The sequence below is a fragment of the Pseudophryne corroboree genome, chromosome 6 (genome assembly GCF_028390025.1).
Source record: "Pseudophryne corroboree isolate aPseCor3 chromosome 6, aPseCor3.hap2, whole genome shotgun sequence".
NCBI lineage: Eukaryota > Metazoa > Chordata > Amphibia > Anura > Myobatrachidae > Pseudophryne > Pseudophryne corroboree.
Genome location: NC_086449.1, coordinates 427694798 through 427722483, shown reverse-complemented (window position 1 = coordinate 427722483; position 27686 = coordinate 427694798). Strand labels below are relative to the sequence as shown.

General features: G+C 46.2%; 1 protein-coding gene across 6 annotated transcripts in view; it reads right to left on the bottom strand.

Moving 5' to 3' along the window:
- Positions 1 to 27686, bottom strand: part of KMT2E (lysine methyltransferase 2E (inactive)) — a 445960-nt gene that overhangs the window by 234654 nt on the left and 183620 nt on the right. For all 6 annotated transcript variants that reach the window (XM_063927017.1, XM_063927020.1, XM_063927022.1 and 3 more), the window contains 2 exons: positions 1062 to 1234; positions 294 to 332 (listed from right to left, as the gene is read on the bottom strand). In XM_063927017.1, coding sequence (XP_063783087.1) covers positions 294 to 332; positions 1062 to 1234 — 212 coding nt within the window. The remainder of the gene's footprint in view (positions 1 to 293; positions 333 to 1061; positions 1235 to 27686) is intronic.

Genomic DNA, 27686 nt, shown 5'->3' with positions numbered 1-27686 from the left:
ATTTTACAAAATGAAAACGGTTGGAGGTCTCACGCTGCATCAACCCAAACTTATGTAAAGAAGAGATTTAAAAACTCTGACCCTATTAAGCCAATCAGTTAAGTGTAGTGCAATACAGTTAGAAGATGGGCTTGAACATTTTAATTCTTTGCGTTCATTTTTTTTTTTTTTTTTTTTATCAACAGAAGCTTAAAAAGGCCTACACATCAAACATTGCGTGGCAGAACTTCCACAAATGTATGATCTTTAGCTAAGGCTGTGTATTATATGTATATATAAAAGCAAATGGCTACCTTTACTCTGGAAGATTTTCTAGATCCTTCTCTGAAGGCCTGCGGAAACAAATTATGTTAATGTTTCCGTATGACTTTAATAGCATATGTCATTAGATAAAACTCGTCTTTAGAAGGTAATTAAAGCAAAAATAGAAGTTGATCAAAACTGGGAAATCATCATGTCACAAATGTTCTAAACTCTTGCTACAAAACAGAAAATTAGATGACGGACCATATATTACATTCAGTATTAAGTTAAGCGCATATTTTACCAGTCATTTCATAGACCGGGAAGTTACTGTAAGTCAAGTGCAAAAATGTCATAACAACTAAAAGGTGCATGTTCTAAAAGTTAAGGCATGATGATAAAGCTCAACACCTTCGCAACTAACTCACTGTATTTTAGGCAATGTCTACTGGTCAATACATTTTTTACATTTAGATTACGGGGTGCTCAAAATAGAAAAAATAAAAATAAAACTAGCTACAGTACCCCAGCACAAACTCAGGCCAACACTAGGGAATGTGAAAAAAAGCAACAACCAGGAACATTAATGACAGCTGGCCCAGGCAGTATTGGTCACACACAGGCTTTCCTAACATACTAAGCAAACTGTTAAAAAAAGAAAACCTTATCACGGACACCCACCAATGTATTATGGGTAGGATATGATGCTCAGGAGGTAGTTCTTAATTTCTTTCAAAAAAATAAATATATGTGTGTATTATATATATATATATATATATTTACAATTAAAACCACAATCACATTTTGGAAATCCTTGCCTTTTTAGATTTTGCTGTATTTTGTTCCTTTTCTCCACTTTTCTTCCTCTTCTTGTCATTCACCTTTGTTACTCTGGTGGCAGTGAGAGTAAGCGTTGTAGGAGTGTGCTGGAAAGCAGTATACAGCTCCATGGGAACTTCATCACAACTCTCAGTTGCACTGGTATCACCATCTTCAAAATCAGATTGACAAAAATAAAGCATTTTAAATAAACAACTTACTACATTAATGGCCATAAATAAAATATCAAAACCTTCTGGAAACTGGCCATATTAAAGAAAGTTAACTTAACTGTTAAACGAGAATTTTAGCAGAGATCAGGTTAGTTCAAAGGTTTACCAAGTCTGCTGGTTTAAAGAGCCAGAACCCCCCCCCCCCCCCCCCACAAAACTTAACTTCAATGGAGTCATTAAAAGTCGTGGTACATTTTTCCACTATACTAGACGAGCACCCAATCCATGCCTTGAGCACCTTTTCACCCCCTCTCTTGTACAGAACTGTGGAAGCACTGCGTATGTCACAGTATCCGAAGTGCCTCACAGTGCAGCAGAACTCAATTTCAACCACTACTAAAGTTAAAAACAATGATAATGTCCCCTGCAATGTGAGTAGCATCAACTAAAACCAGTGTTAAAAACAATTTAGCTAATTAGTACACATTAAACGAGGAAAAATGGCAATCTGCTTCTTAACTATATGAACTGAATTGTTTTCTTCACAGTGCCTTTTAAGCAATTCATGAACAATAAAACCTACTGCATCTTTTCAGCATGAAAAGAAACCTAGCAAAAAAACAGTTTAAACAATTACAACAAACTCAGATTATGGTGAGAAATTCCATTTAAAGTAGATTAGAATTTGTATTTTATTATATTATAGCTCACTAGTGTACACAGAACAGAAAGGATAACATTAATTTAAAGTTCTCACAAAAAGAGAAAAAATTATATATTTATGTAATGTATTCAACGTTCATTTTAATTTAGGCCGTCAATATTATTTTGAACGCTGAGATTTTAATAAAATACTGCAACAATAATACATATATCAAATAAAAACATCACAGTCTGCAAACACTCTAAAGGTGCATACACATGGTGCGATTCTGGATAAAATAAGATTTTACTCACCGGTAAATCTATGTCTCGTAGTCCGTAGTGGATGCTGGGAACTCCGTAAGGACCATGGGGAATAGCGGCTCCGCAGGAGACTGGGCACAACTAAAAGAAAGCTTTTAGACTACCTGGTGTGCACTGGCTCCTCCCACTATGCCCCTCCTCCAAGCCTCAGTTAGGATACTGTGCCCGGAAGAGCTGACACAATAAGGAAGGATTTTGAATCCCGGGTAAGACTCATACCAGCCACACCAATCACACCGTATAACTCGTTATACTATACCCAGTTAACAGTATGAAATATAACTGAGCCTCTCAACAGATAGCTCAACAATAACCCTTAGTTAGGCAATAACTACATACAAGTATTGCAGACAATCCGCACTTGGGATCGGCGCCCAGCATCCACTACGAACTACGAGAAATAGATTTACCGGTGAGTAAAATCTTATTTTCTCTGACGTCCTAGTGGATGCTGGGAACTCCGTAAGGACCATGGGGATTATACCAAAGCTCCCAAACGGGCGGGAGAGTGCGGATGACTCTGCAGCACCGAATGAGAGAACTCAAGGTCCTCCTCAGCCAGGGTATCAAATTTGTAGAATTTTGCAAACGTGTTTGCCCCTGACCAAGTTGCAGCTCGGCAAAGTTGTAAAGCCGAGACCCCTCGGGCAGCCGCCCAAGATGAGCCCACCTTCCTTGTGGAATGGGCTTTTACTGATTTAGGATGCGGCAATCCAGCCGCAGAATGCTCCAGCTGAAGTGTGCTACAAATTCAGCGAGCAATAGTCTGCTTAGAAGCAGGAGCACCTATTTTGTTGGGTGCCTACAGGATAAAAAGCGAGTCAATTTTCCTGACTCCAGCCGTCCTGGAAATATAAATTTTTAAGGCCCTGACTACGTCCAGTAACTTGAAATCTTCCAAGTCCCTAGTAGCAGCAGGCACTACAATAGGTTGGTTCAAGTGAAAAGCTGATACCACCTTAGGGAGAAACTGGGGACGAGTCCTCAATTCTGCCCTATCCATATGGAAAATCAGATAAGGGCTTTTACATGACAAAGCCGCCAATTCTGACACACGCCTGGCCGAAGCCAAGGCCAATAACATGACCACTTTCCACGTGAGATATTTCAAATCCACAGTTTTAAGTGGCTCAAACCAATGTGATTTTAGGAAACTCAACACCACGTTGAGATCCCAAGGTGCCACAGGAGGCACAAAAGGGGGCTGAATATGTAGCACTCCCTTTACAAATGTCTGAACTCCAGGCAGTGAAGCCAGTTCTTTCTGGAAGAAAATCGACAGAGCAGAAATCTGGACCTTAATGGAACCCAAGTTTAGGCCCATAGTCACTCCTGACTGTAGGAAGTGCAGAAAACGACCCAGCTGAAATTCCTCTGTTGGGGCCTTCCTGGCCTCACACCACGCAACATATTTTCGCCAAATACGGTGACAATGGTTTGCGGTTACTTCTTTCCTGGCTTTTATCAGCGTAGGAATGACTTCCTCCGGAATGCCCTTTTCCTTTAGGATCCGGAATTCAACCGCCATGCCGTCAAACGCAGCCGCGGTAAAGTCTTGGAACAGACATGGCCGCTGCTGTAGCAGATCCTGTCTGAGCGGTAGAGGCCATGGGTCCTCTGATATCATTTCTTGAAGTTCTGGGTACCAAGCTCTTCTTGGCCCATCCGGAACCACGAGTATCGTTCTTACTCCTCGTCTTCTTATTATTCTCAGTACCTTTGGTATGAGAGGCAGAGGAGGGAATACATAAACCGACTGGTACACCCACGGTGTCACTAGAGCATCCACCGCTATCGCCTGAGGGTCCCTTGACCTGGCGCAATATCTAGTTTTTTGTTTAGGCGGGACGCCATCATGTCCACCTGTGGCCTTTCCCAACAGTTTACCAACAGTTGGAAGACTTCTGGATGAAGTCCCCACTCTCCCGGGTGTAGGTCGTGTCTGCTGAGGAACTCTGCTTCCCAGTTGACCACTCCCGGAATCAACACTGCTGACAGTGCTAAGACGTGATTTTCCGCCCATCGGAGAATCCTTGTGGCTTCTGCCATCGCCATCCTGCTTCTTGTGCCGCCCTGTCGGTTTACATGGGCGACTGCCGTGATGTTGTCTGATTGGATCAGTACCGGCTGGTTTTGAAGCAGAGGCCTTGCCAGACTTAGGGCATTGTAAATGGCCCTCAGTTCCAGAATATTTATGTGTAGGGACGACTCCTGACTTGACCAAAGTCCTTGGAAATTTCTTCCCTGTGTGACTGCCCCCCAGCCTCGAAGGCTGGCATCCGTGGTTACCAGGACCCAGTCCTGTATGCCGAATCTGCGGCCCTCTTGAAGATGAGCACTCTGCAGCCACCACAGTAGAGATACCCTGGTCCTTGGAGACAGGGTTATCAGCCGATGCATCTGAAGATGCGATCCCGACCACTTGTCCAAGAGGTCCCACTGAAAGGTTCTTGCATGGAACCTGCCGAATGGAATTCTGCTTCGTAAGAAGCTATCATTTTTCCCAGGACTCGTGTGCAGTGCTGCACCGATACCTGTTTTGGTTTCAGGAGGTCTCTGACTAGAGATGACAGCTCCTTGGCTTTCTCCTGCGGGAGAAATACTTTTTTCTGTTCTGTGTCCAGAACCATCCCCAGGAACAGTAGGCGTGTGGTAGGAACCAGCTGTGACTTTGGAATGTATAGAATCCATCCGTGCTGTTGTAGCACTTCCCGAGATAGTGCTACTCCGACCAACAACTGCTCCTTGGACCTCGCCTTTATAAGGAGATCGTCCAAGTACGGGATAATTAAAACTCCCTTTTTTCGAAGGAGTATCATCATTTCTGCCATTACCTTGGTAAAGACCCTCGGTGCCGTGGACAGGCCAAACGGCAGTGTTTGGAATTGGTAATGGCAATCCTGTACCACAAATCTGAGGTACTCCTGGTGAGGATGGTAAATGGGGACATGTAGGTAAGCATCCTTGATGTCCAGGGATACCATGTAATCCCCCTCCTCCAGGTTTGCAATAACCGCCCTGAGCGATTCCATCTTGAATTTTTTTATGTATGTGTTCAAGGATTTCAAATTTAACATGGGTCTCACCGAACCGTCCGGTTTCGGTACCACAAACAGTGTGGAATAGTAACCCCGTCCTTGTTGAAGTAGGGGCACCTTGACTATCACCTGCTGGGAATACAGCTTGTGAATTGCCTCTAGCACAGCCTCCCTGCCTGAGGGAGTTGTCGGCAAGGCAGATTTGAGGAAACGGCGGGGGGAGACGCCTCGAATTCCAGCTTGTAGCCCTGAGATACTACTTGAAGGATCCACCTGTGAGCGAGCCCACTGATCGCTGAAATTTTTGAGGCGGCCCCCCACCGTAACTGGCTACGCCTGTGGAGCCCCCGCGTCATGCGGTGGTTTTAAGAGGAAGCGGGGGAAGAATTTTGATTCTGGGAACTGGCTGACTGTTGCAGCTTTTTCCCTCTTCCCTGTGCAGAAAGGAAGCGCCTTTGACCCGCTTGCTTTTCTGAAGCCCAAAGGACTGTACCTGATAATACAGTGCTTTCTTAGGCTGTGAGGAAACCTGAGGTAAAAGGTTTTCTTCCCAGCTGTTGCTGTGGATACGAGGTCCCAGAGACCATCCCCAAACAATTCCTCACCCTTATAAGGCTCTGTGCGCCTTTTAAAGTCAGCATCACCTGTCCAGTGTCGGGTCTCTAATACCCTCCTGACAGAATGGACATTGCATTAATTCTGGATGCCAGCCGGCAAAATATCCCTCTGTGCATCCCTCATATATAAGACGACGTCTTTAATATGCTCTTATGTTCGCAAAATAGTATCCCTGTTTGACAGGGTCACAGACCGCGCTGCAGCAGCACTATCTGCAGGTCTCAGTCTAGTACCTGAGTGTGTAAATACAGACTTCAGGATAGCCTCCTGCTTTTTATCAGCAGGTACCTTCAAAGTGGCCGTATCATAAGACGGCAGTGCCACCTTTTTTGACAAACGTGTGAGCGCCTTATCCACCCTAGGGGATATCTCCCAGCGTAACTTATCCTCTGGCGGGAAAGGGTACGCCATCAGTAACTTTTTAGAAATTACCAGTTTCTTATCGGGGGAACCCACGCTTTTTCACACTTCATTCACTCATTTGATGGGGGAACAAAACACTGCCTGCTTTTTCTCCCCACACATAAAACCCTTTTTTAGTGGTACTTGGGTTAATGTCAGAAATGTGTAACACATTTTTTTATTGCCGGGATCATGTAACGGATGTTCCTAGTGGATTGTGTATATGTCTCAACCTCGTCGACACTGGAGTCAGATTCCGTGTCGACATCTGTGTCTGCCATCTGAGGGAGCAGGCGTTTTTGAGCCCCTGATGGCCTTTGAGACGCCTGGGCAGGCGCGGCTGAGAAGCCGGCTGTCCCACAGCTGTTACGTCATCCAGCCTTTTATGTAAGGAGTTGACACTGTCGGTTTATACCTTTCACATATCCATCCACTCTGGTGTCGGCCCCACAGGGGGCGACATCACATTTATCGGCATCTGCTCTGCCACCACATAAGCCTCCTCATCAAACGTGTCGACACAGCCGTACCGACACACAGCACACACACAGGGAATGCTCTGACTGAGGACAGGACCCCACAGCCCTTTGGGGAGACAGAGAGAGAGTATGCCAGCACACACCAGAGCGCTATATAATTTAGGGATTAACACTATATTGAGTGAATTTTTCCCAATAGCTGCTTGTATATACAATATTGCGCCTAAATTTAGTGCCCCCCCCCCTCTCTTTTTAACCCTTTGAGCCTGCAAACTACAGGGGAGAGCCTGGGGAGCTGTCTTCCAGCTGCACTGTGAAGAGAAAATGGCGCCAGTGTGCTGAGGGAGATAGCTCCGCCCCTTTTTCGCGGACTTTTCTCCCGCTTTTTTATGGATTCTGGCAGGGGTATTTATCACATATATAGCCTCTGGGGCTATATATTGTAATATATTTGCCAGCCAAGGTGTTTTTATTGCTGCTCAGGGTGCCCCCCCCCCCCCCCCAGCGCCTTGCACCCTCAGTGACCGGAGTGTGAAGTGTGTATGAGGAGCAATGGCGCACAGCTGCAGTGCTGTGCGCTACCTTGGTGAAGACTGATGTCTTCTGCCGCCGATTTTCCGGACCTCTTCTTGCTTCTGGCTCTGTAAGGGGGACGGCGGCGCGGCTCCGGGAACGAACACCAAGGCCAGTTCCATGCGGTCGATCCCTCTGGAGCTAATGGTGTCCAGTAGCCTAAGAAGCCCAAGCTAGCTGCAAGCAGGTAGGTTCGCTTCTTCTCCCCTTAGTCCCTCGATGCAGTGAGCCTGTTGCCAGCAGGTCTCACTGTAAAATAAAAAACCTAAAATAAACTTTCTTTCTAGGAGCTCAGGAGAGCCCCTAGTGTGCATCCAGCTCGGCCGGGCACAGAAATCTAACTGAGGCTTGGAGGAGGGTCATAGTGGGAGGAGCCAGTGCACACCAGGTAGTCTAAAAGCTTTCTTTTAGTTGTGCCCAGTCTCCTGCGGAGCCGCTATTCCCCATGGTCCTTACGGAGTTCCCAGCATCCACTAGGACGTCAGAGAAAGGCCGATTTTGACTTTGAGATTGCCCTTGAACTCCCCGGAGCCCAGAACCACCGATATTGACCGCACACACAGTGCGATTTTGCCTATGTACAATTTTGACTATACTAGACACTAGATTGTACACAACAGAGTCAAAATTGCCATGCCTACACAGTCCATGTTTTCTTCCCTTGTGGGAGCAGGCATTGGAAGCTGTGTACACAAGGTGCGATATGTACTCACTTTTCTTATGATTTTAAGAGTCAAAATTGTAAGCACACATCACACCGTGTGTATGTAACATGTTTGTGCAACAAAAAAAAACTACGAATTGGGTGCACATACATCACTGCAGTTATGCATTATATAATTCTACCCATGTAAATTGAAGACATTTAAGTAGTTTGTGTAATCCCCGAAACATATTCTAACATGTTTACTATGTGTACTAAGTGAGTAATTATGCGGTTAATGAGCATTAACAATCAGAGGATATACATAAATCATGTCATTTTCCTATTTGTTTCATCATTTTTTACTTTATTTTTTATTAAACCCTGAATGTGCACATTTATATACACAATATCCCTGGTTGCTGCTCCATCATGAGCAAAAACAGACATTTATTTTGTTGTAAAAGGCGTACATGTGTACTTTGTATGTTTTAATATATTTAACCCATCTACATATAGTCACATGCATAGTCAAACAACAAAGAAAAAGTAGGACTCTGATATTGGAGCATATTCAGATGTAATAGGAATGAGCAGCAGTAAAAAAAATAAATTAAAAAAAAAATAGGTTTTCTTGAAAGAGGAAAATGAATCATAGCACTATATATATATATATATATATATATATATATCTATATATATATATCTATATACACACACATATATATATACACACACATATACACACACATACATACATATATGCACACACATATACATATACACCCCCCCCCCCCCATTCATGAATGTTTTAATGAAAAAAATGGAATACGTCTTATTATATTACTGCTGTGAAACATTGCTATGTATTAAAAATCATGTTTAACAATGTTTTGTTTTAAACCCATCACCAAAGCCTTTAGGCTGTGTTCAACAAGCATTTCCCTTTTAGAAACAAAAGCAATGATCAATGCTGTACTGAAAGTAGTTGTCCCCGCTGATCCTTTAGTTTCTTTATTTCACCACTGTACCTAGCCACTGCTCTGTGGAGATGCCTACATTTTAGGTCATATTTTGATATCTACCAAGGCTGCTATAGGGTCATTCCATGAAAATTGTCTTTTTATGTAACATTTGTTAACAGTTTTCATGACAAGCTTTGCATCAAAATTAAAGCATATCATGTACCACACAAACATTTACTTTGGCCAAAATATTCAAATTGCATGCTCCAAAAAATATTTCACATGAAATATATCTCAAAATGTAGCATTTGTTACCATGGAATGACTCTATAGCACAATTGTGGAAATCAGCTTCTGTGCCTAATATACGTCTCATTGTGAATAAGACCCATAAGCATTTTTTTATTTGAAACTGCCAAAAGTAATTATCCTTCATCAATACATATGAAGAGGTTTAAACGGAGCGAATAAAGGGAAAGTCAGGGACATCTCATAATATATAGTGGCTGTAGATTTAACTGTTCTGCATTCACCTGGAGACTATTCAGACTCTTGAACTATGATGATTTTGTTGTATCTTGTCTATCATAGTTGGTATTCTTGATGTACTCCCATTGTCTTTCCCTGTCTGTCTATGGGGGGGGGGGGGGGTATTCAATTGTAGTCAGAACTGCCGTCTTGTTGAAAATACGGCAGTTTCCGAATTTCTTAGTTTGGAAACCGTTCCGACCTTTTCAATCCCCCTGCCGTTTTTCCAACAAGCCGACAATTCCGACTTGCCGGAAAACACGTGGATCGGAGGAATAGCCGCGGATCCACGTGTTTTGTCGGAAGCGCGGCCAAATCAGTCAGGTTTTAGCCCCGTTTCCAACAATGTCATTCAGACTTTTTTTTAGAACAAAAGTTGGATTGGCATTGTCGGGAACGGCAAACTCCTGTCGGATTTTGCCGCTCACTGAATACGGAGATGACGGATCCTTTCCGTCGGAAAGGATCCAACATCAATTGAATAAACCCTATGTCTTGCCCTTTTGTATCATCCCTCTCTAGGTTTGCTTGTTTATTTATCTTGCATCCATAGGGGATACTGGGGAATTCTTATTACAATGGGTTATGGATGAGTCCGCTGGAGCCGGTGCACTTTAAATCTTCAACTGACTGTGTGCTGGCTAATGTGCCTGTGTGTGTGCGTGCGTGTGTGTGTGTGCGTAATTTTGCTGGGAGAAAAGTCAGGAAAATGCTGCATTAGCAGGATCGCCATTTTGTGAGCAGTGCATGTTTCACAATTTAGTAACAAAGACACCAGTTTGGCTGTCCACACTGACAGATACTACCTCAGAACTGGCTGTTGCCAGACAATCTTAAAAAGTCTGTAAAGGTCTGTGAACCAGGGGTTTAAAAAACAAAACAAAACTTATCATCTATGCCTCAAAAGCGCATGTTACACAAGTATTACACATACTAGTTGTAAAATTAATTTGATATCTAAAATGCTAACATCCCTTCTCAGGGAGTGGAAACGTTCAATTTGACAATAAAAGATTCCAGATAAGGACACCCAAGTGCAGTCTGGGGTTCCACAAACCACAGAAATTGGATGTTACCTTCCCAGTGTCCCCAAAATTATATACCCAGTTTTAAAAGGATGTGTGTGTGTGTGTGTGTGCGCGCGCGCGCGCGTGTGTGTGCGTGTGCGTGTGCATATATATATATATATATATATATATATATATATATTTTTTTATTATTATTATTATTATTATTAATAATAGGTATACAGGTTGAGTATCCCATATCCAAATATTCCGAAATACGGAATATTCCGAAATACGGACATTTTTGAGTGAGATAGTGAAACCTTTGTTTTTTGATGGCTCATTGTACACAAACTGTTTAATACACAGTTATTTAAAATAATGTATTAAATGACCTTCAGGCTGTGTGTATACGGTGTATATGAAACATAAATGAATTGTGTAAATGTACACACACTTTGTTTAATGCAGAGTTATTAAAAATATTGGCTAAAAGTACCTTCAGGCTGTGTGTATAAGGTGTATATGAAACATAAATGAATTGTGTGAATGTAGATACACTTTGTTCAATGCACAAAGTTACAAAAAATATTGGCTAAAATTACCTTCCGGCTGTGTGTATAAGGTGTATATGTAACAAATGCATTCTGTGCTTAGACTTGGGTCCCATCACCATGATATCTCATTATGGTATGCAATTATTCCAAAATACGGAAAAATCCAATATCCAAAATACCTCTGGTCCCAAGCATTTTGGATAAGGGATACTCAACCTGTATATATATATAGCTCTACCTATCTCTCTCAAGTACATGACCCTGAGTGCAGCAGCTTTCTTCCGTTTCATTATATTATTATATATATATATATATATATATAAATAAATAAAATAAGAATTTACTTACCGATAATTCTATTTCTCATAGTCCGTAGTGGATGCTGGGGACTCCGAAAGGACCATGGGGAATAGCGGCTCCGCAGGAGACTGGGCACAAAAGTAAAAAGCTTTAGGACTACCTGGTGTGCACTGGCTCCTCCCCCTATGACCCTCCTCCAAGCCTCAGTTAGGATACTGTGCCCGGACGAGCGTACACAATAAGGAAGGATTTTGAATCCCGGGTAAGACTCATACCAGCCACACCAATCACACCGTATAACTCGTGATACTATACCCAGTTAACAGTATGATAACAACTGAGCCTATCAACAGATGGCTCAACAATAACCCTTTAGTTAGGCAATAACTATAAACAAGTATTGCAGACAATCCGCACTTGGGATGGGCGCCCAGCATCCACTACGGACTACAAGAAATAGATTTACCGGTGAGTAAAATCTTATTTTCTCTGACGTCCTAAGTGGATGCTGGGACTCCGTAAGGACCATGGGGATTATACCAAAGCTCCCAAACGGGCGGGAGAGTGCGGATGACTCTGCAGCACCGAATGAGAGAACTCCAGGTCCTCCTCAGCCAGGGTATCAAATTTGTAGAATTTAGCAAACGTGTTTGCCCCTGACCAAGTAGCTGCTCGGCAAAGTTGTAAAGCCGAGACCCCTCGGGCAGCCGCCCAGGATGAGCCCACTTTCCGTGTGGAATGGGCTTTTACAGATTTTGGCTGTGGCAGGCCTGCCACAGAATGTGCAAGCTGAATTGTACTACAAATCCAACGAGCAATCGTCTGCTTAGAAGCAGGAGCACCCAGCTTGTTGGGTGCATACAGGATAAACAGCGAATCAGATTTTCTGACTCCAGCCGTCCTGGAAACATATATTTTCAGGGCCCTGACAACGTCCAGCAACTTGGAATCCTCCAAGTCCCTAGTAGCCGCAGGCACCACAATAGGCTGGTTTAAGTGAAAAGCTGAAACCACCTTAGGGAGAAATTGAGGACGAGTCCTCAATTCTGCCCTGTCCGTATGAAAAATTAGGTAAGGGCTTTTATAGGATAAAGCCGCCAATTCTGAGACACGCCTGGCTGAAGCCAGGGCTAACAGCATTACCACTTTCCATGTGAGATATTTTAAGTCCACAGTGGTGAGTGGTTCAAACCAATGTGATTTTAGGAATCCCAAAACTACATTGAGATCCCAAGGTGCCACAAAAGGAGGCTGTATATGCAGTACTCCCTTGACAAACGTCTGAACTTCAGGAACAGAAGCCAGTTCTTTTTGGAAGAATATTGACAGGGCTGAAATTTGAACCTTAATGGACCCCAATTTGAGGCCCATAGACAGTCCTGTTTGCAGGAAATGCAGGAAACGACCCAGTTGAAATTCCTCTGTAGGGGCCTTCCTGGCCTCGCACCACGCAACATATTTACGCCAAATACGGTGATAATGTTGTACGGTTACATCCTTCCTGGCTTTGATCAGGGTAGGGATGACTTCATCCGGAATGCCTTTTTCCTTCAGGATCCGGCGTTCAACCGCCATGCCGTCAAACGCAGCCGCGGTAAGTCTTGGAACAGACATGGTCCCTGCTGGAGCAGGTCCTTTCTTAGAGGTAGAGGCCACGGGTCTTCCGTGAGCATCTCTTGAATTTCCGGGTACCAAGTCCTTCTTGGCCAATCCGGAGCCACGAGTATAGTCTTTACTCCTCTCCTTCTTATGATTCTCAGTACTTTTGGTATGAGAGGAAGAGGAGGGAACACATACACTGACTGGTACACCCACTGTGTTACCAGAGCGTCCACAGCTATTGCCTGAGGGTCCCTTGACCTGGCGCAATATCTGTCCAGTTTTTTGTTGAGGCGGGACGCCATCATGTCCACCTTTGGTTTTTCCCAACGGTTCACAATCATGTGGAAGACTTCTGGGTGAAGTCCCCACTCCCCCGGGTGAAGATCGTGTCTGCTGAGGAAGTCTGCTTCCCAGTTGTCCACTCCCGGAATGAACACTGCTGACAGTGCTATCACATGATTCTCCGCCCAGCGAAGAATCCTTGCCACTTCCATCATTGCCCTCCTGCTTCTTGTGCCGCCCTGTCTGTTTACGTGGGCGACTGCCGTGATGTTGTCCGACTGGATCAACACCGGCTGACCCTGAAGCAGAGGTCTTGCCTGACTTAGGGCATTGTAAATGGCCCTTAGTTCCAGGATATTTATGTGAAGTGACGTTTCCATGCTTGACCACAAGCCCTGGAAATTTATTCCCTGCGTGACTGCTCCCCAGCCTCTCAGGCTGGCATCCGTGGTCACCAGGACCCAATCCTGAATGCCGAATCTGCGGCCCTCTAGGAGATGAGCACTCTGTAACCACCACAGGAGAGACACCCTTGTCCTTGGAGACAGGGTTATCCGCTGATGCATTTGAAGATGCGATCCGGACCATTTGTCCAGCAGATCCCACTGAAAAGTTCTTGCGTGGAATCTGCCGAATGGAATCGCTTCGTAAGAAGCCACCATCTTTCCCAGGACCCTTGTGCATTGATGTACTGACACTTGGCCTGGTCTTAGGAGGTTCCTGACTAGGTCGGATAACTCCTTGGCTTTCTCCTCCGGGAGAAACACCTTTTTCTGTACTGTGTCCAGAATCATCCCTAGGAACAGCAGACGTGTCGTCGGAATCAGCTGCGATTTTGGAATATTTAGACTCCATCCGTGCTGTCGTAGTACTACTTGAGATAGTGCTACTCCGACCTCTAACTGTTCTCTGGACCTTGCCCTTATCAGGAGATCGTCCAAGTAAGGGATAATTAAGACGCCTTTTCTTCGAAGAAGAATCATTATTTCGGCCATTACCTTGGTAAAGACCCGGGGTGCCGTGGACAATCCAAACGGCAGCGTCTGAAACTGATAGTGACAGTTCTGTACCACAAACCTGAGGTACCCTTGGTGAGAAGGGCAAATTGGGACATGGAGGTAAGCATCCTTGATGTCCAGAGACACCATATAGTCCCCTTCTTCCAGGTTCGCTATCACTGCTCTGAGTGACTCCATCTTGAACTTGAACCTTTTTATGTAAGTGTTCAAGGATTTCAGATTTAAAATGGGTCTCACCGAGCCGTCCGACTTCGGTACCACAAACAGCGTGGAATAATACCCCTTTCCCTGTTGCAGGAGGGGTACCTTGATTATCACCTGCTGGGAATACAGCTTGTAAATGGCTTCCAATACCGCCTCCCTGTCGGGGGGAGACGTTGGTAAAGCAGACTTCAGGAACCGGCGAGGGGGAGACGTCTCGAATTCCAATTTGTACCCCTGAGATACTACCTGCAGGATCCAGGGGTCCACTTGCGAGTGAGCCCACTGCGCGCTGAAATTCTTGAGACGAGCCCCCACCGTGCCTGAGTCCGCTTGTAAGGCCCCAGCGTCATGCTGAGGACTTGGCAGAAGCGGGGGAGGGCTTCTGTTCGTGGGAAGAGGCTGTCTGCTGCAGTCTTTTTCCCCTTCCTTTGCCCCGGGGCAGATATGAGTGGCCTTTTGCCCGCTTGCCCTTATGGGGACGAAAGGACTGAGCCTGAAAAGACGGTATCTTTTTCTGCTGCGAGGTGACTTGGGGTAAAAAGGTGGATTTTCCAGCCGTTGCCGTGGCCACCAGGTCCGATAGACCGACCCCAAATAACTCCTCCCCTTTATACGGCAATACTTCCATATGCCGTTTGGAATCCGCATCCCCTGACCACTGTCGCGTCCATAATCCTCTTCTGGCAGAAATGGACATCGCACTTACTCTTGATGCCAGAGTGCAAATATCCCTCTGTGCATCTCGCATATATAGAAATGCATCCTTTAAATGCTCTATAGTCAATAATATATTGTCCCTGTCCAGGGTATCAATATTTTCAGTCAGGGAATCCGACCAAGCCACCCCAGCACTGCACATCCAGGCTGAGGCGATTGCTGGTCGCAGTATAATACCAGTATGTGTGTATATACTTTTAAGGATATTTTCCAGCTTCCTATCAGCTGGTTCCTTGAGGGCGGCCGTATCAGGGGACGGTAACGCCACTTGTTTTGATAAGCGTGTGAGCGCCTTATCTACGCTAGGGGGTGTTTCCCAACGCGCCCTAACCTCTGGCGGGAAAGGGTATAATGCCAATAACTTTTTAGAAATTAGCAGTTTTTTATCGGGGGAAACCCACGCTTCATCACACACCTCATTTAATTCATCTGATTCGGTAAAAACTACGGGTAGTTTTTTCACACCCCACATAATACCCTTTTTTGTGGTACTTGTAGTATCAGAAATGTTCAAAACCTCCTTCATTGCCGTGATCATGTAACGTGTGGCCCTACTGGAAAATACGTTTGTTTCCTCACCGTCGACACTGGAGTCAGTGTCCGTGTCTGTGTCTGTATCGACCTGAGGTAACGGGCGCTTTAGAGCCCCTGACGGTGTTTGAGACGCCTGTACAGGTATTAACTGATTTGCCGGCTGTCTCATGTCGTCAACAGTCTTTTGTAAAGTGCTGACACTATCACGTAATTCTTTCCATAAGACCATCCAGTCAGGTGTCGACTCCCTAGGGGGTGACATCACTAACACAGGCAATTGCTCCGCCTCCACACCATTTTCCTCCTCATACATGTCGACACAACGTACCGACACACAGCACACACACAGGGAATGCTCTGATAGAGGACAGGACCCCACTAGCCCTTTGGGGAGACAGAGGGAGAGTTTGCCAGCACACACCAGAGCGCTATATATATACAGGGATAACCTTATATAAGTGTTTTTCCCTAATATAGCTGCTGTATATATTTATATGCCAATTTAGTGCCCCCCCTCTCTTGTTTTACCCTGTTTCTGTAGTGCAGGACTGCAGGGGAGAGTCAGGGAGCCTTCCTCCAACGGAGCTGTGAGGAAAAAATGGCGCCAGTGTGCTGAGGAGAAAGGCCGCCGAAAAAGGGGCGGAGCCTTTCTCCCGCTTTTTTATGTAAAAATAGGCAGGGGTAAATACATCCATATAGCCCAGGAGCTATATGTGATGTATTTTTTGCCAAAAAAGGTGTTTTTATTGCGTCTCAGGGCGCCCCCCCCAGCGCCCTGCACCCTCAGTGACCGGAGTGTGAAGTGTGCCGAGAGCAGTGGCGCACAGCTGCGGTGCTGTGCGCTACCTTAGTGAAGACAGGACGTCTTCTGCCGCCGATTTTCCGGACCTCTTCAGTCTTCTGGCTCTGTAAGGGGGACGGCGGCGCGGCTCCGGGACCCATCCATGGCTGGGCCTGTGATCGTCCCTCTGGAGCTAATGTCCAGTAGCCTAAGAAGCCCAATCCACTCTGCACGCAGGTGAGTTCGCTTCTTCTCCCCTTAGTCCCTCGATGCAGTGAGCCTGTTGCCAGCAGGTCTCACTGAAAATAAAAAAACCTATTTAAACTTTTACTCTAAGCAGCTCAGGAGAGCCACCTAGATTGCACCCTTCTCGTTCGGGCACAAAATCTTAACTGAGGCTTGGAGGAGGGTCATAGGGGGAGGAGCCAATGCACACCAGGTAGTCCTAAAGCTTTTTACTTTTCTGCCCAGTCTCCTGCGGAGCCGCTATTCCCCATGGTCCTTTCGGAGTCCCCAGCATCCACTAGGACGTTAGAGAAATATACATATATACACACACACACACACACACACACACACACACATATATACACATACAGTGGGGCAAAAAAGTATTTGGACAGCCACCGATTGTGCAAGTTGACCCACTTAAAAAGATGAGAGAGGTCTGTAATTTCCATCATAGGTACACTTCAACTGTGAGAGAGACAGAATCTGAAAGAAAAAGAAAAAAACCTAGGAAATCACATTGTATGATTTTTAAATAATTTATTTGTATATTCTTGCGGAAAATAAATATTTGGACAATCAAAACGTTTAAGAGTGTGTACACACGGTGAGATAAATCTGTGATATTTTGACTATATAGTCAAAATCTTATGAAAAGTTAGTGCATATCTCATGGTGTTAGGCAGCTTGAGATACAGATTTGATCCCGATGCACGCTACCGTGGGGTCGGTATCGTAAGGCTAGATAGACTGTGCAGGCAAGTCAATCTTGACTATCTAGTGTACAATCTAGCACAAAGTATAGTCAAAATTGGCACTTAGTCAACATCGTACATAAACAAAATTTCAAGCACAGAGTCAAAATCTGTACAAATCTATGCTATCTGGGCTCTGGGGAAGTTCAAGGGAAATCGCAAAGTTAAAATCAAACATAGCAGGGATCTCACCGTGTGTACACACCCTTACTCAATACTTTGTAATATAACCTTGGTTGGCAATTACAGAGGTCAAACGTTTCCTGTAGTTGTGGACCAGGTTTGCACACACTGCAGCAGGTATTTTGGCCCACTCAGATCTTCTCTAGATCTGTCATGTTTTGGGGCCGTCACCGGGCAACACGGACTTTCAAATCCACAGATTTTCTATTGGGTTGAGGTCTGAATACTGGCTAGGCCACTCCAGGACCTTGAAATGCTTCTTACAGAGCTACTCCTTAGTTGCCCGAGCGGTGTGTTTGGGGTCATTGTCATGCTGGAAGACCCAGCCACGTTCCATCTTCATTGCTCTTACTGAGGGAAGGAGGTTTTTTCCCCAAAATCTCACGATACATGGCCCCATTCATCATCTCCTTAATACGGATCAGTCGTCCTGTCCCCCTTGGCAGAAAAGCAGCCCCAAAGCATTATGTTTCCACCCCCATGCTTCACAGTGGGTATGGTGTTCTTGGGATGCCATTCATCATTCTTCTCCCTCCAAACACGGCAAGTGGAGTTTATACCAAAAAGTTTGATCTGACCACATTACATTCTCCCAATCCTCCTCTGGATCATCCAGATGGTCACTGGCAAACTTTAGACGGGCCTGGACATGTGCTGGCTTAAGCAGGGGGATCTTTCGGGCGCTGCAGGATTACAATCCATGACAATGTAGTGTGTTACTAATGGTAACCTTTGTGACTGTGGTCCCAGCTCTCTTAAGGTCACTGGCCAGGTCCCCCCGTGTAGTTCTGGGCTGATTCCTCACCGTTCTCAAGATCATTGACACCCCACGAGGTGAGATCTTGCATGGAGCCCCAGGTTGAGGGAGATTGTCAGTGATCTTGTATTTCTTCCATTTTTTAATAATTGCGCCAACAGTTGATCTCTTCTCACCAAGCTGCTTGCCTATTGTTGAGCAGCTCTTCCCAGCCTTGTGCAGCTCTACAATTTTGTCCCTGGTGTCCTTAGACAGCTCTCTGGTCTTGGCCATGGTGGAGAGGTAGCTGTCACTGGCCTAGACTAAGGGTGTTGTGGACTCGGGGATTCTTCCGATGGTTGGGAAGAGGAACCACTACTGAGCCGGAACAGGGGTGGCCTAATATAGGATTTCCTCATACAGGACGCTGACAGTAAGGTTTGGTGAAATATTGAAGAGCTTTATTGTAGGAAAAGAACAACTTAAAATAAGAATTTACTTACCGATAATTCTATTTCTCGGAGTCCGTAGTGGATGCTGGGGTTCCTGAAAGGACCATGGGGAATAGCGGCTCCGCAGGAGACAGGGCACAAAAAAGTAAAGCTTTTACCAGATCAGGTGGTGTGCACTGGCTCCTCCCCCTATGACCCTCCTCCAGACTCCAGTTAGGTACTGTGCCCGGACGAGCGTACACAATAAGGGAGGCAATTTGAATCCCGGGTAAGACTCATACCAGCCACACCAATCACACCGTACAACTTGTGATCTAAACCCAGTTAACAGTATGATAACAGAAAGAGCCTCTTAAAGATGGCTCCTTAACAATATAACCCGAATTTGTTAACAATAACTATGTACAGTATTGCAGATAATCCGCACTTGGGATGGGCGCCCAGCATCCACTACGGACTCCGAGAAATAGAATTATCGGTAAGTAAATTCTTATTTTCTCTATCGTCCTAAGTGGATGCTGGGGTTCCTGAAAGGACCATGGGGATTATACCAAAGCTCCCAAACGGGCGGGAGAGTGCGGATGACTCTGCAGCACCGAATGAGAGAATTCCAAGTCCTCTTTTGCCAGGGTATCAAATTTGTAGAATTTTACAAACGTGTTTTCCCCCGACCACGTAGCTGCTCGGCAGAATTGTAATGCCGAGACCCCTCGGGCAGCCGCCCAAGATGAGCCCACCTTCCTTGTGGAATGGGCCTTAACAGATTTAGGCTGTGGCAGGCCTGCCACAGAATGAGCAAGTTGAATTGTGTTACAAATCCAACGAGCAATCGTCTGCTTAGAAGCAGGGGCACCCAACTTGTTGGGTGCATATAGTATCAACAGCGAGTCAGATTTTCTGACTTCAGCCGTCCTTGAAATGTATATTTTTAAGGCTCTGACAACGTCCAACAACTTGGAGTCCTCCAAGTCGCCAGTGGCCGCAGGCACCACAATAGGTTGGTTCAGGTGAAACGCTGATACCACCTTAGGGAGAAAATGCGGACGAGTCCTCAGTTCTGCCCTATCCGAATGGAAGATTAGATAAGGGCTTTTATAAGATAAAGCCGCCAATTCAGATACTCTCCTGGCGGAAGCCAGGGCCAGTAACATAGTCACTTTCCATGTGAGATATTTAAAATCCACCTTTTTCAATGGTTCAAACCAATGGGATTTGAGGAAATCTAAAACTACATTTAGATCCCACGGTGCCACCGGAGGCACCACAGGAGGCTGTATATGCAGTACTCCTTTAACAAAAGTCTGTACCTCAGGAACTGAGGCCAATTCTTTTTGGAAGAATATTGACAGGGCCGAAATTTGAACCTTAATAGATCTCAATTTGAGACCCCTAGACAATCCTGATTGTAGGAAATGTAGGAAACGACCCAGTTGAAATTCCTCCGTCGGAACACTCCGATCCTCGCACCACGCGACATATTTTCGCCAAATGCGGTGATAATGTTTCGCGGTGACTTCCTTCCTTGCCTTAATCAAGGTAGGAATGACTTCTTCTGGAATGCCTTTCCCTTTTAGGATCTGGCGTTCAACCGCCATGCCGTCAAACGCAGCCGCGGTAAGTCTTGAAAGAGACAGGGACCCTGTTGTAGCAGGTCCCTTCTCAGAAGTAGAGGGCACGGGTCGTCCGTGACCAACTCTTGAAGTTCCGGGTACCAAGTCCTTCTTGGCCAATCCGGAGCCACTAGTATTTCTTACTCCTCCTCACCGTATAATCTTCAATACCTTTGGTATGAGAGGCAGAGGAGGAAACACATATACTGATTTGTACACCCAAGGTGTTACCAGTGCGTCCACAGCTATTGCCTGTGGATCTCTTGACCTGGCGCAATACTTGTCCAGTTTCTTGTTGAGGCGAGACGCCATCATGTCTACCATTGGTCTTTCCCAACAGTTTATTAGCATGTGGAAGACTTCTGGATGAAGACCCCCCTCTCCCGGGTGTATATCGTGTCTGCTGAGGAAGTCTGCTTCCCAGTTGTCCACGCCCGGGAAGAACACTGCTGACAGTGCTATTACGTGATTCTCCGCCCAGCGAAGAATCTTGGCAGCTTCTGCCATTGCACTCCTGCTTCTTGTGCCGCCCTGTCTGTTTACATGGGCGACCGCCGTGATGTTGTCCGACTGAATCAACACCGGTTTTCCTTGCAGGAGTGGTTCCGCCTGGCTTAGAGCATTTTAGATTGCTCTTAGTACCAGAATGTTTATGTGAATAGACTTTTCCAGGTTCGTCCATACCCCCTGGAAGTTTCTTCCTTGTGTGACTGCTCCCCAACCTCTCAGGCTGGCGTCCGTGGTCACCAGGATCAAATCCTGTATGCCGAATCTGCGGCCCTCCAATAGATGAGCCTTTTGCAACCACCACAGAAGATATACCCTTGTCCTTGGCGACAGGGTTATTCGCAGGTGCATCTGAGGATGCGACCCTGACCATTTGTCCAACAGATCCCTTTGGAAAATTCTTGCATGGAATCTGCCGAATGGAATTGCTTCGTAAAAAGCCACCATTTTTCCCAGGACTCTTGTGCATTGATGTACAGACACCTTTCCTGGTTTTAGGAGGTTCCTGACAGGTCGGATAACTCCTTGGCTTTTTCCTCGGGAAGAAAAACCTTTTTCTGAACCGTGTCCAGAATCATCCCTAGGAACAGCAGACGTATCGTCGGAAAACAGCTGCGATTCTTGGAATATTTAGAATCCAGTCGTGCCGTCGAAGAACTACTTTAGATAGTGCTCTTCCGACCTCCAACTGTTCTCTGGAACTTGCCCTTTTTAGGTCGTGCAAGTAAGGGATAATTTAGATGCCTTTTTTCTTTGAAGAAACATCTTTTCGGCCATTACCTTGGTAAAAAGGCCCGGGGTGCCGTGGATAATTCAAACGGCATCGTCTGAAACTGATATTGACAGTTCTGTACCACGAACCAGAGGTACCCTTGATGAGAAGGACAAAATTTGGACATGGAGGTAATCCTTGATGTCCAGGGACACCATATAGTCCCCTTTTTTCCGGTTCGCTATCACTGCTCTGAGTGACTTTATCTCGATTTGAACCTTTTATGTAAGTGTTCAAAACATTTTAGATTTAGACTATGTGTCACCAAGCCGTCTGGCTTCAGTACCACAATATAGTGTGGAAAAATAATACCCTTTTCCTTGTCGTAGGAGGGGTACTTTGATTATCACCTGCTGGATATACAGCTTGTGAATTGTTTCCAATGCTGCCTCCCTGTCGGAGGGAGCCGTTGGTAAAGCAGACTTCAGGAAGCTGCGAGGAGAAGATGTCTCGACTCTCCAATCTTTACCCCTGGGATAATACTCGTACGATCTAGGGGTCAACTTGCGAGTGATCCCACTGCGCCCTGAGACTCTTGAGACTACCCCCCCACCTTGAGTCCGCTTGCACGGCCCCAGCGTCATGCTGAGGACTTGGCAGACGCGGTGGAGGGCTTCTTTTCCTGGGAAAGGGCTGCCTGCTGCAGTCTACTTCCCTTACCTCTATGTCTGGGCAGATATGACTGGCCTTTTGCCTGCATGCCCTCATGGGAAAGGAAAGATTGAGGCTGAAAAGACGGTGTCTTTTTTAGCTGAGATGTAACTTGGGGTAAAAAAGGTTGGATTTCCCAGCTGTTGCTGTGGTCCCCAGGTCCGATGGACCGACCCCCAAATAACTCCTTCCCTTTATACAGCAATACTTCCATCTGCCGTATGGGATCTGTATCACCTGACCACTGTCGTGTCCCTGACATCTTCTGGGAGATATGGACAACGCACTTATCTTGATGCCAGAGAGCAAATATCCCTCTGTGCATCTCACATACATATATATAGAATGCATCCTATTAAATGCTCTACATGAATAAAATATTTTCAGTCAGGGAATCCGACCAAGCCAACCCAGCACTGCATCTCCAGGCTGATGGCGATCGCTGGTCGCAGTATAACCACCGTATGTGTGTATATACTTTTTAGGATATTTTTCCAGCTTCCTATCAGCTGGCTCCTTGAGGGCGGCCGTATCTGGAGACGGTAACGCCACTTGATAAGCGTGTGAGCGCCTTATCACCCTAAGGGGTGTTTCCCAACGTACCCTAATTTCTGGCGGGAAAGGGTATAACGCCAATATTTGCTATCGGGGTAACCCTACGCATCATCACACACTTCATTTTATTTTATCTGATTCAGGAAAAACTACAGGTAGTTTTTTCACTCCCACATAATACCCTTTCTTGTGGTACTTGTAGTATCAGAAACACGTAACACCTCCTTCATTGCCCTTAACGTGTGGCCCTAATGAGAAATACGTTTGTTTATTCACCGTCGACACTGTATTCAGTGTCCGTGTCTGTGTCTGTGTCGACCGACTGAGGTAAATGGGCGTTTTTAAAACCCCTGACAGTGTTTCTGAGACGCCTGGACCGGTCCTAATAGATTGTCGGCCGTCTCATGTCGTCAACCGACCTTGCAGCGTGTTGACATTCTCACGTAATTCTCTAAATAAGCCATCCATTCCGGTGTCGACTCCCTAGAGAGTGACATCACCATTACAGGCAATTTCTCCGCCTCCTCACCAACATCGTCCTCATACATGTCGACACACACGTACCGACACACAGCACACACACCGGGAATGCTCTGACAGAGGACAGGACCCACTAGCCCTTTGGGGAGACAGAGGGAGAGTCTGCCAGCACACACCAAAAACGCTATAATTATATAGGGACAACCTTATATAAGTGTTTCTCCCTTATAGCATCTTTTATATATATACAATATCGCCAAAATCAGTGCCCCCCCTCTCTGTTTTAACCCTGTTTCTGTAGTGCAGTGCAGGGGAGAGCCTGGGAGCCTTCTCTCCAGCTTTTCTGTGAGAGAAAATGGCGCTGTGTGCTGAGGAGATAGGCCCCGCCCCTTTTTCGGCGGCCTCGTCTCCCGCTATTTTTGAAGTTAGGCAGGGGTTAAATATCTCCATATAGCCTCTGTGGGCTATATGTGAGGTATTTTTTGCCTCTAATAAGGTTTTTATTTGCCTCTCAGAGCGCCCCCCCCAGCGCTCTGCACCCTCAGTGACTGTTGTGTGAAGTGTGCTGAGAGGAAAATGGCGCACAGCTGCAGTGCTGTGCGCTACCTTTATGAAGACTCAGGAGTCTTCAGCCGCCGAATTTGGACCTCTTCTCTCTTCAGCGTCTGCAAGGGGGCCGGCGGCGCGGCTCCGGTGACCATCCAGGCTGTACCTGTGATCGTCCCTCTGGAGCTAGTGTCCAGTAGCCAAGCAGCAAATCCACTCTGCACGCAGGTGAGTTCACTACTTCTCCCCTAAGTCCCTCGTTGCAGTGATCCTGTTGCCAGCAGGACTCACTGTAAAGTAAAAAACCTAAGCTAAACTTTCTCTAAGCAGCTCTTTAGGAGAGCCACCTAGATTGCACCCTTCTCGTTCGGGCACAAAATCTAACTGGAGTCTGGAGGAGGGTCATAGGGGGAGGAGCCAGTGCACACCACCTGATCTGGTAAAAGCTTTACTTTTTTGTGCCCTGTCTCCTGCGGAGCCGCTATTCCCCATGGTCCTTTCAGGAACCCCAGCATCCACTTAGGACGATAGAGAAAGTTATATATCATAAAGGAACTTATGAGGGAATGTCCAGACCCATTGAAGGGTTTTGTGAGCAATATTAGAGATGCTGGTGACTGAAGGAACTGTGGGTGATGTTTAAAAGTCACTGATAACGTAAAGAACTTGTAAATGGTGGTTAAAGACACAGATGGTTAAAGAACTTGTGAGCGGAGATTAAGACACTGGTAATTTGAAGAACTTAAGTGCAGAGGTTTAGGACGCTGATGATTTGTAAAAGTTAAGTGCAGGGGTTTAAGACGCTGTTGATTTGTAGAACTTGAGAACGGTGACTGAGACGCTGATGATGTGAAGAACTGAAGTGCAGGGGTTTAAGACGTTGGTGATTCGTAGAACTTGAGAACGGTGATTTAGGGCCCGCAGCCACGCCGATTCCTAGGAGTACTGGTGACTGGACCGCAGAGAGATACACCGGCCGCTGAATTCACTGGAACCGGTGCAGCGAACTGGCACCTGGAAATGCCGGAGACACTGGAGTACAACTTCAGAAAACCTTGCCGGGAACAAGAGCGCTGGCATCCACGTCAGGGAAAGACGATACTCAGGCGCTGAGGCTCTGTCCGGCGTCTGACTTTGAATCTCCCGCCACCGCTGGATTGGCAGAGCATTCTGATGACGTCACCTGCCCCCCGTCCACGTGATGCCGGGTGTCATGGCGCCACCCATGCCCTGGAGCACCGCGCCAGCCAGACGCCGGAGCCCGTGGCCCACCGAAGGTGGAGGCCGCAACACAGACCAGCAGGGGTAAGCCCGGCGAACGCCGCCTCTGGCGTGTGACAGTACCCCCTCCTCCAGGAGTGGCCCCTGGACACTTTCCAGGTTTTGTTGATGTCTGGAATGGAAAATCCGCACCAGTCGGGGAGCCGTAACTTCAGTAGCTTTGACCCAACTCCTTTCCTCGGGGCCAAAACCTTTCCATTCCACCAAATACTGTAGATTCTTGTGAAGATAGCGAGAATCAAGAATAGCTTTGATTTCAAAGTCCGTACCCTCTTCAGCCTCTGTAGAGGTTCGCCTTGGGGACTTGGAATGAAACCGGTTCAAAACAAGAGGGCGAAGAAGAGAGACATGGAAGGAATTTGGTATCCGGAGATGGGAATGCAATCCCAATTTGCAAACAATCGGTTTCAGGACTTGTAACACGGGATAAGGACCAATGAACCTTGGAGCGAACTTCATAGTGGGCACCTTCAAACGGAGATTGCGGGTAGAGAGCCATACCCCGTCACCAACCTTGTATTGAGGAGCTGCCCGTCGCTTCCTATCCGCAAAGAACTTATAGCGGCCAGAAACTCTCTTGAGGTTAGCATGAACTCGACTCCAGATTTGACTAAAGTGCCGGAGAGTAGAGGCTGCAGCAGGAACTTCTTCCGGAGGACAAATGGGTAATTCTGGAACTTGGGGATGAAATCCATAATTAATGAAAAATGGAGAGACTCACCAGTCGAAGAGTGATATAGATGATTATGGGCGAACTCGGCCCAGGGCAACAACTCCACCCAATTATCTTGCGAGGGGGAGAGGTAAACACGGAGAAAAGTCTCTAAATCTTGATTGACGCGTTCAGATTGCCCATTGGTCTGTGGATGGTAAGCGGATGAAAACTTGTTTTATTTGTAAGGCCGTACAGAGGGCTCTCCAGAATCTTGCCGTAAACTGTACCCCTCGGTCAGAAACTATTTACAAAGGTAACCCGTGCAGGCGGAAGTGTTCCCAAATAAATAACAAAGCCAACTTAGAAGCTGATGGTAACCCGGTCAACGGAACAAAATGTGCCATTTTAGAGAATCGGTCGATAATCACCCAGACGGTGTTATGACCCTTAGAGAGAGGCAGTTCAGTAACAAAGTCCATAGAGATACGAGTCCAAAGCCTCTTAGGAATGGACAATGGGTGCAACAACCCCGCAGGAGGCAGACGAAGAATTTTGTGCTGAGCACATTGAGGACACGAGTTGACATACTCTTGAACGTCCTTCATAGTGTCCCACCAGTAGGATCTTCGCAGAAATTCCCACATCTTTTGAACTCCAGGATGGCCAGAAAACTTGGAAATGTGAGCCCACTGCAACAATCTTGGTCGAAATTTAGCTGGCACAGACATTCTTCCAGGAGGAGGACCCAATGCGGTGGGAGCCGCTGAAATAGAAACTGGACTGAGAATCAAAGCCTTTTCAACGGAATTCTCCTCATCCGAAGCAATTAAGGAACGGGATAGGGCATCCGCCTTGGTGTTAGAGAGTTCCAGCCCGGTACTTAATGACAAACGAAAATCGGGCAAAGAAGAGCGCCCATCTTGCTTGACGGGGATTCAAGCACTGGGCCGTCTTGAGATACAGCAGCACCTTCCAAAAGATATCTCCATTCTTCCAAGGCAGATTTTATTGCCAACAGCTCTTTGTCTCCAATGGTGTAATTTAGTTCAGCAGGAGAGAACTTGCGAGAATGGAAACCACATGGATGTGACTTCCCATCTGGAGCGTACTGCGAAAGTACGGCACTAATGCCTACCGTAGAAGCATCAACCTCCAGAAAGAATGGTTTTAAAAAGTCTGGTTGCTGAAGTACCGGAGCGGTCATAAAGGCTGCCTTCAACTGAGCGAATGCTGCTACAGCTTCAGAGGACCAATGGCTTGGGTCAGCCCCCTTCTTGGTTAGGGCAGTAATAGGCGCCACAATAGTAGAGAAACCCCTTATGAATTTCCGGTAGTCATTTGCAAACCCTAGAAATCGTTGCACCGCCTTCAAGGAAAGAGGCTGAGTCCAGACCCGAATAGCAGAAAGTTTCTCCGGATCCATACGCAACTCCGTGCCTGAAATAATGTAACCCAGAAATGGAATAGAGGGGACCTCAAAAGGTGCACTTGGAAATCTTGCCGTATAGATGGTTCTCTCGCAACCGAAGAAGTACCTCCTTAACTTGTACTCTGTGCTCAGTGAGATTCTTCGAAAATATCAGGATGTCATCCAAATATACCACTACATTCAGATATAACATATCCCGAAAGATTTCATTAATGAATCCCTGGAAGACGGCGGGGGCGTTGCTGAGGCCGAACGGCATTACCAAGTACTCATAATGCCCGTCCCTAGTATTGAAGGCCGTCTTCCATTCGTCCCCTTGTCGGATGCGTATCAAGTTATAAGCTCCTCTTAAATCGAGCTTGGTGAAGACTCGAGCTCCGCGAACTCTATCAAAAA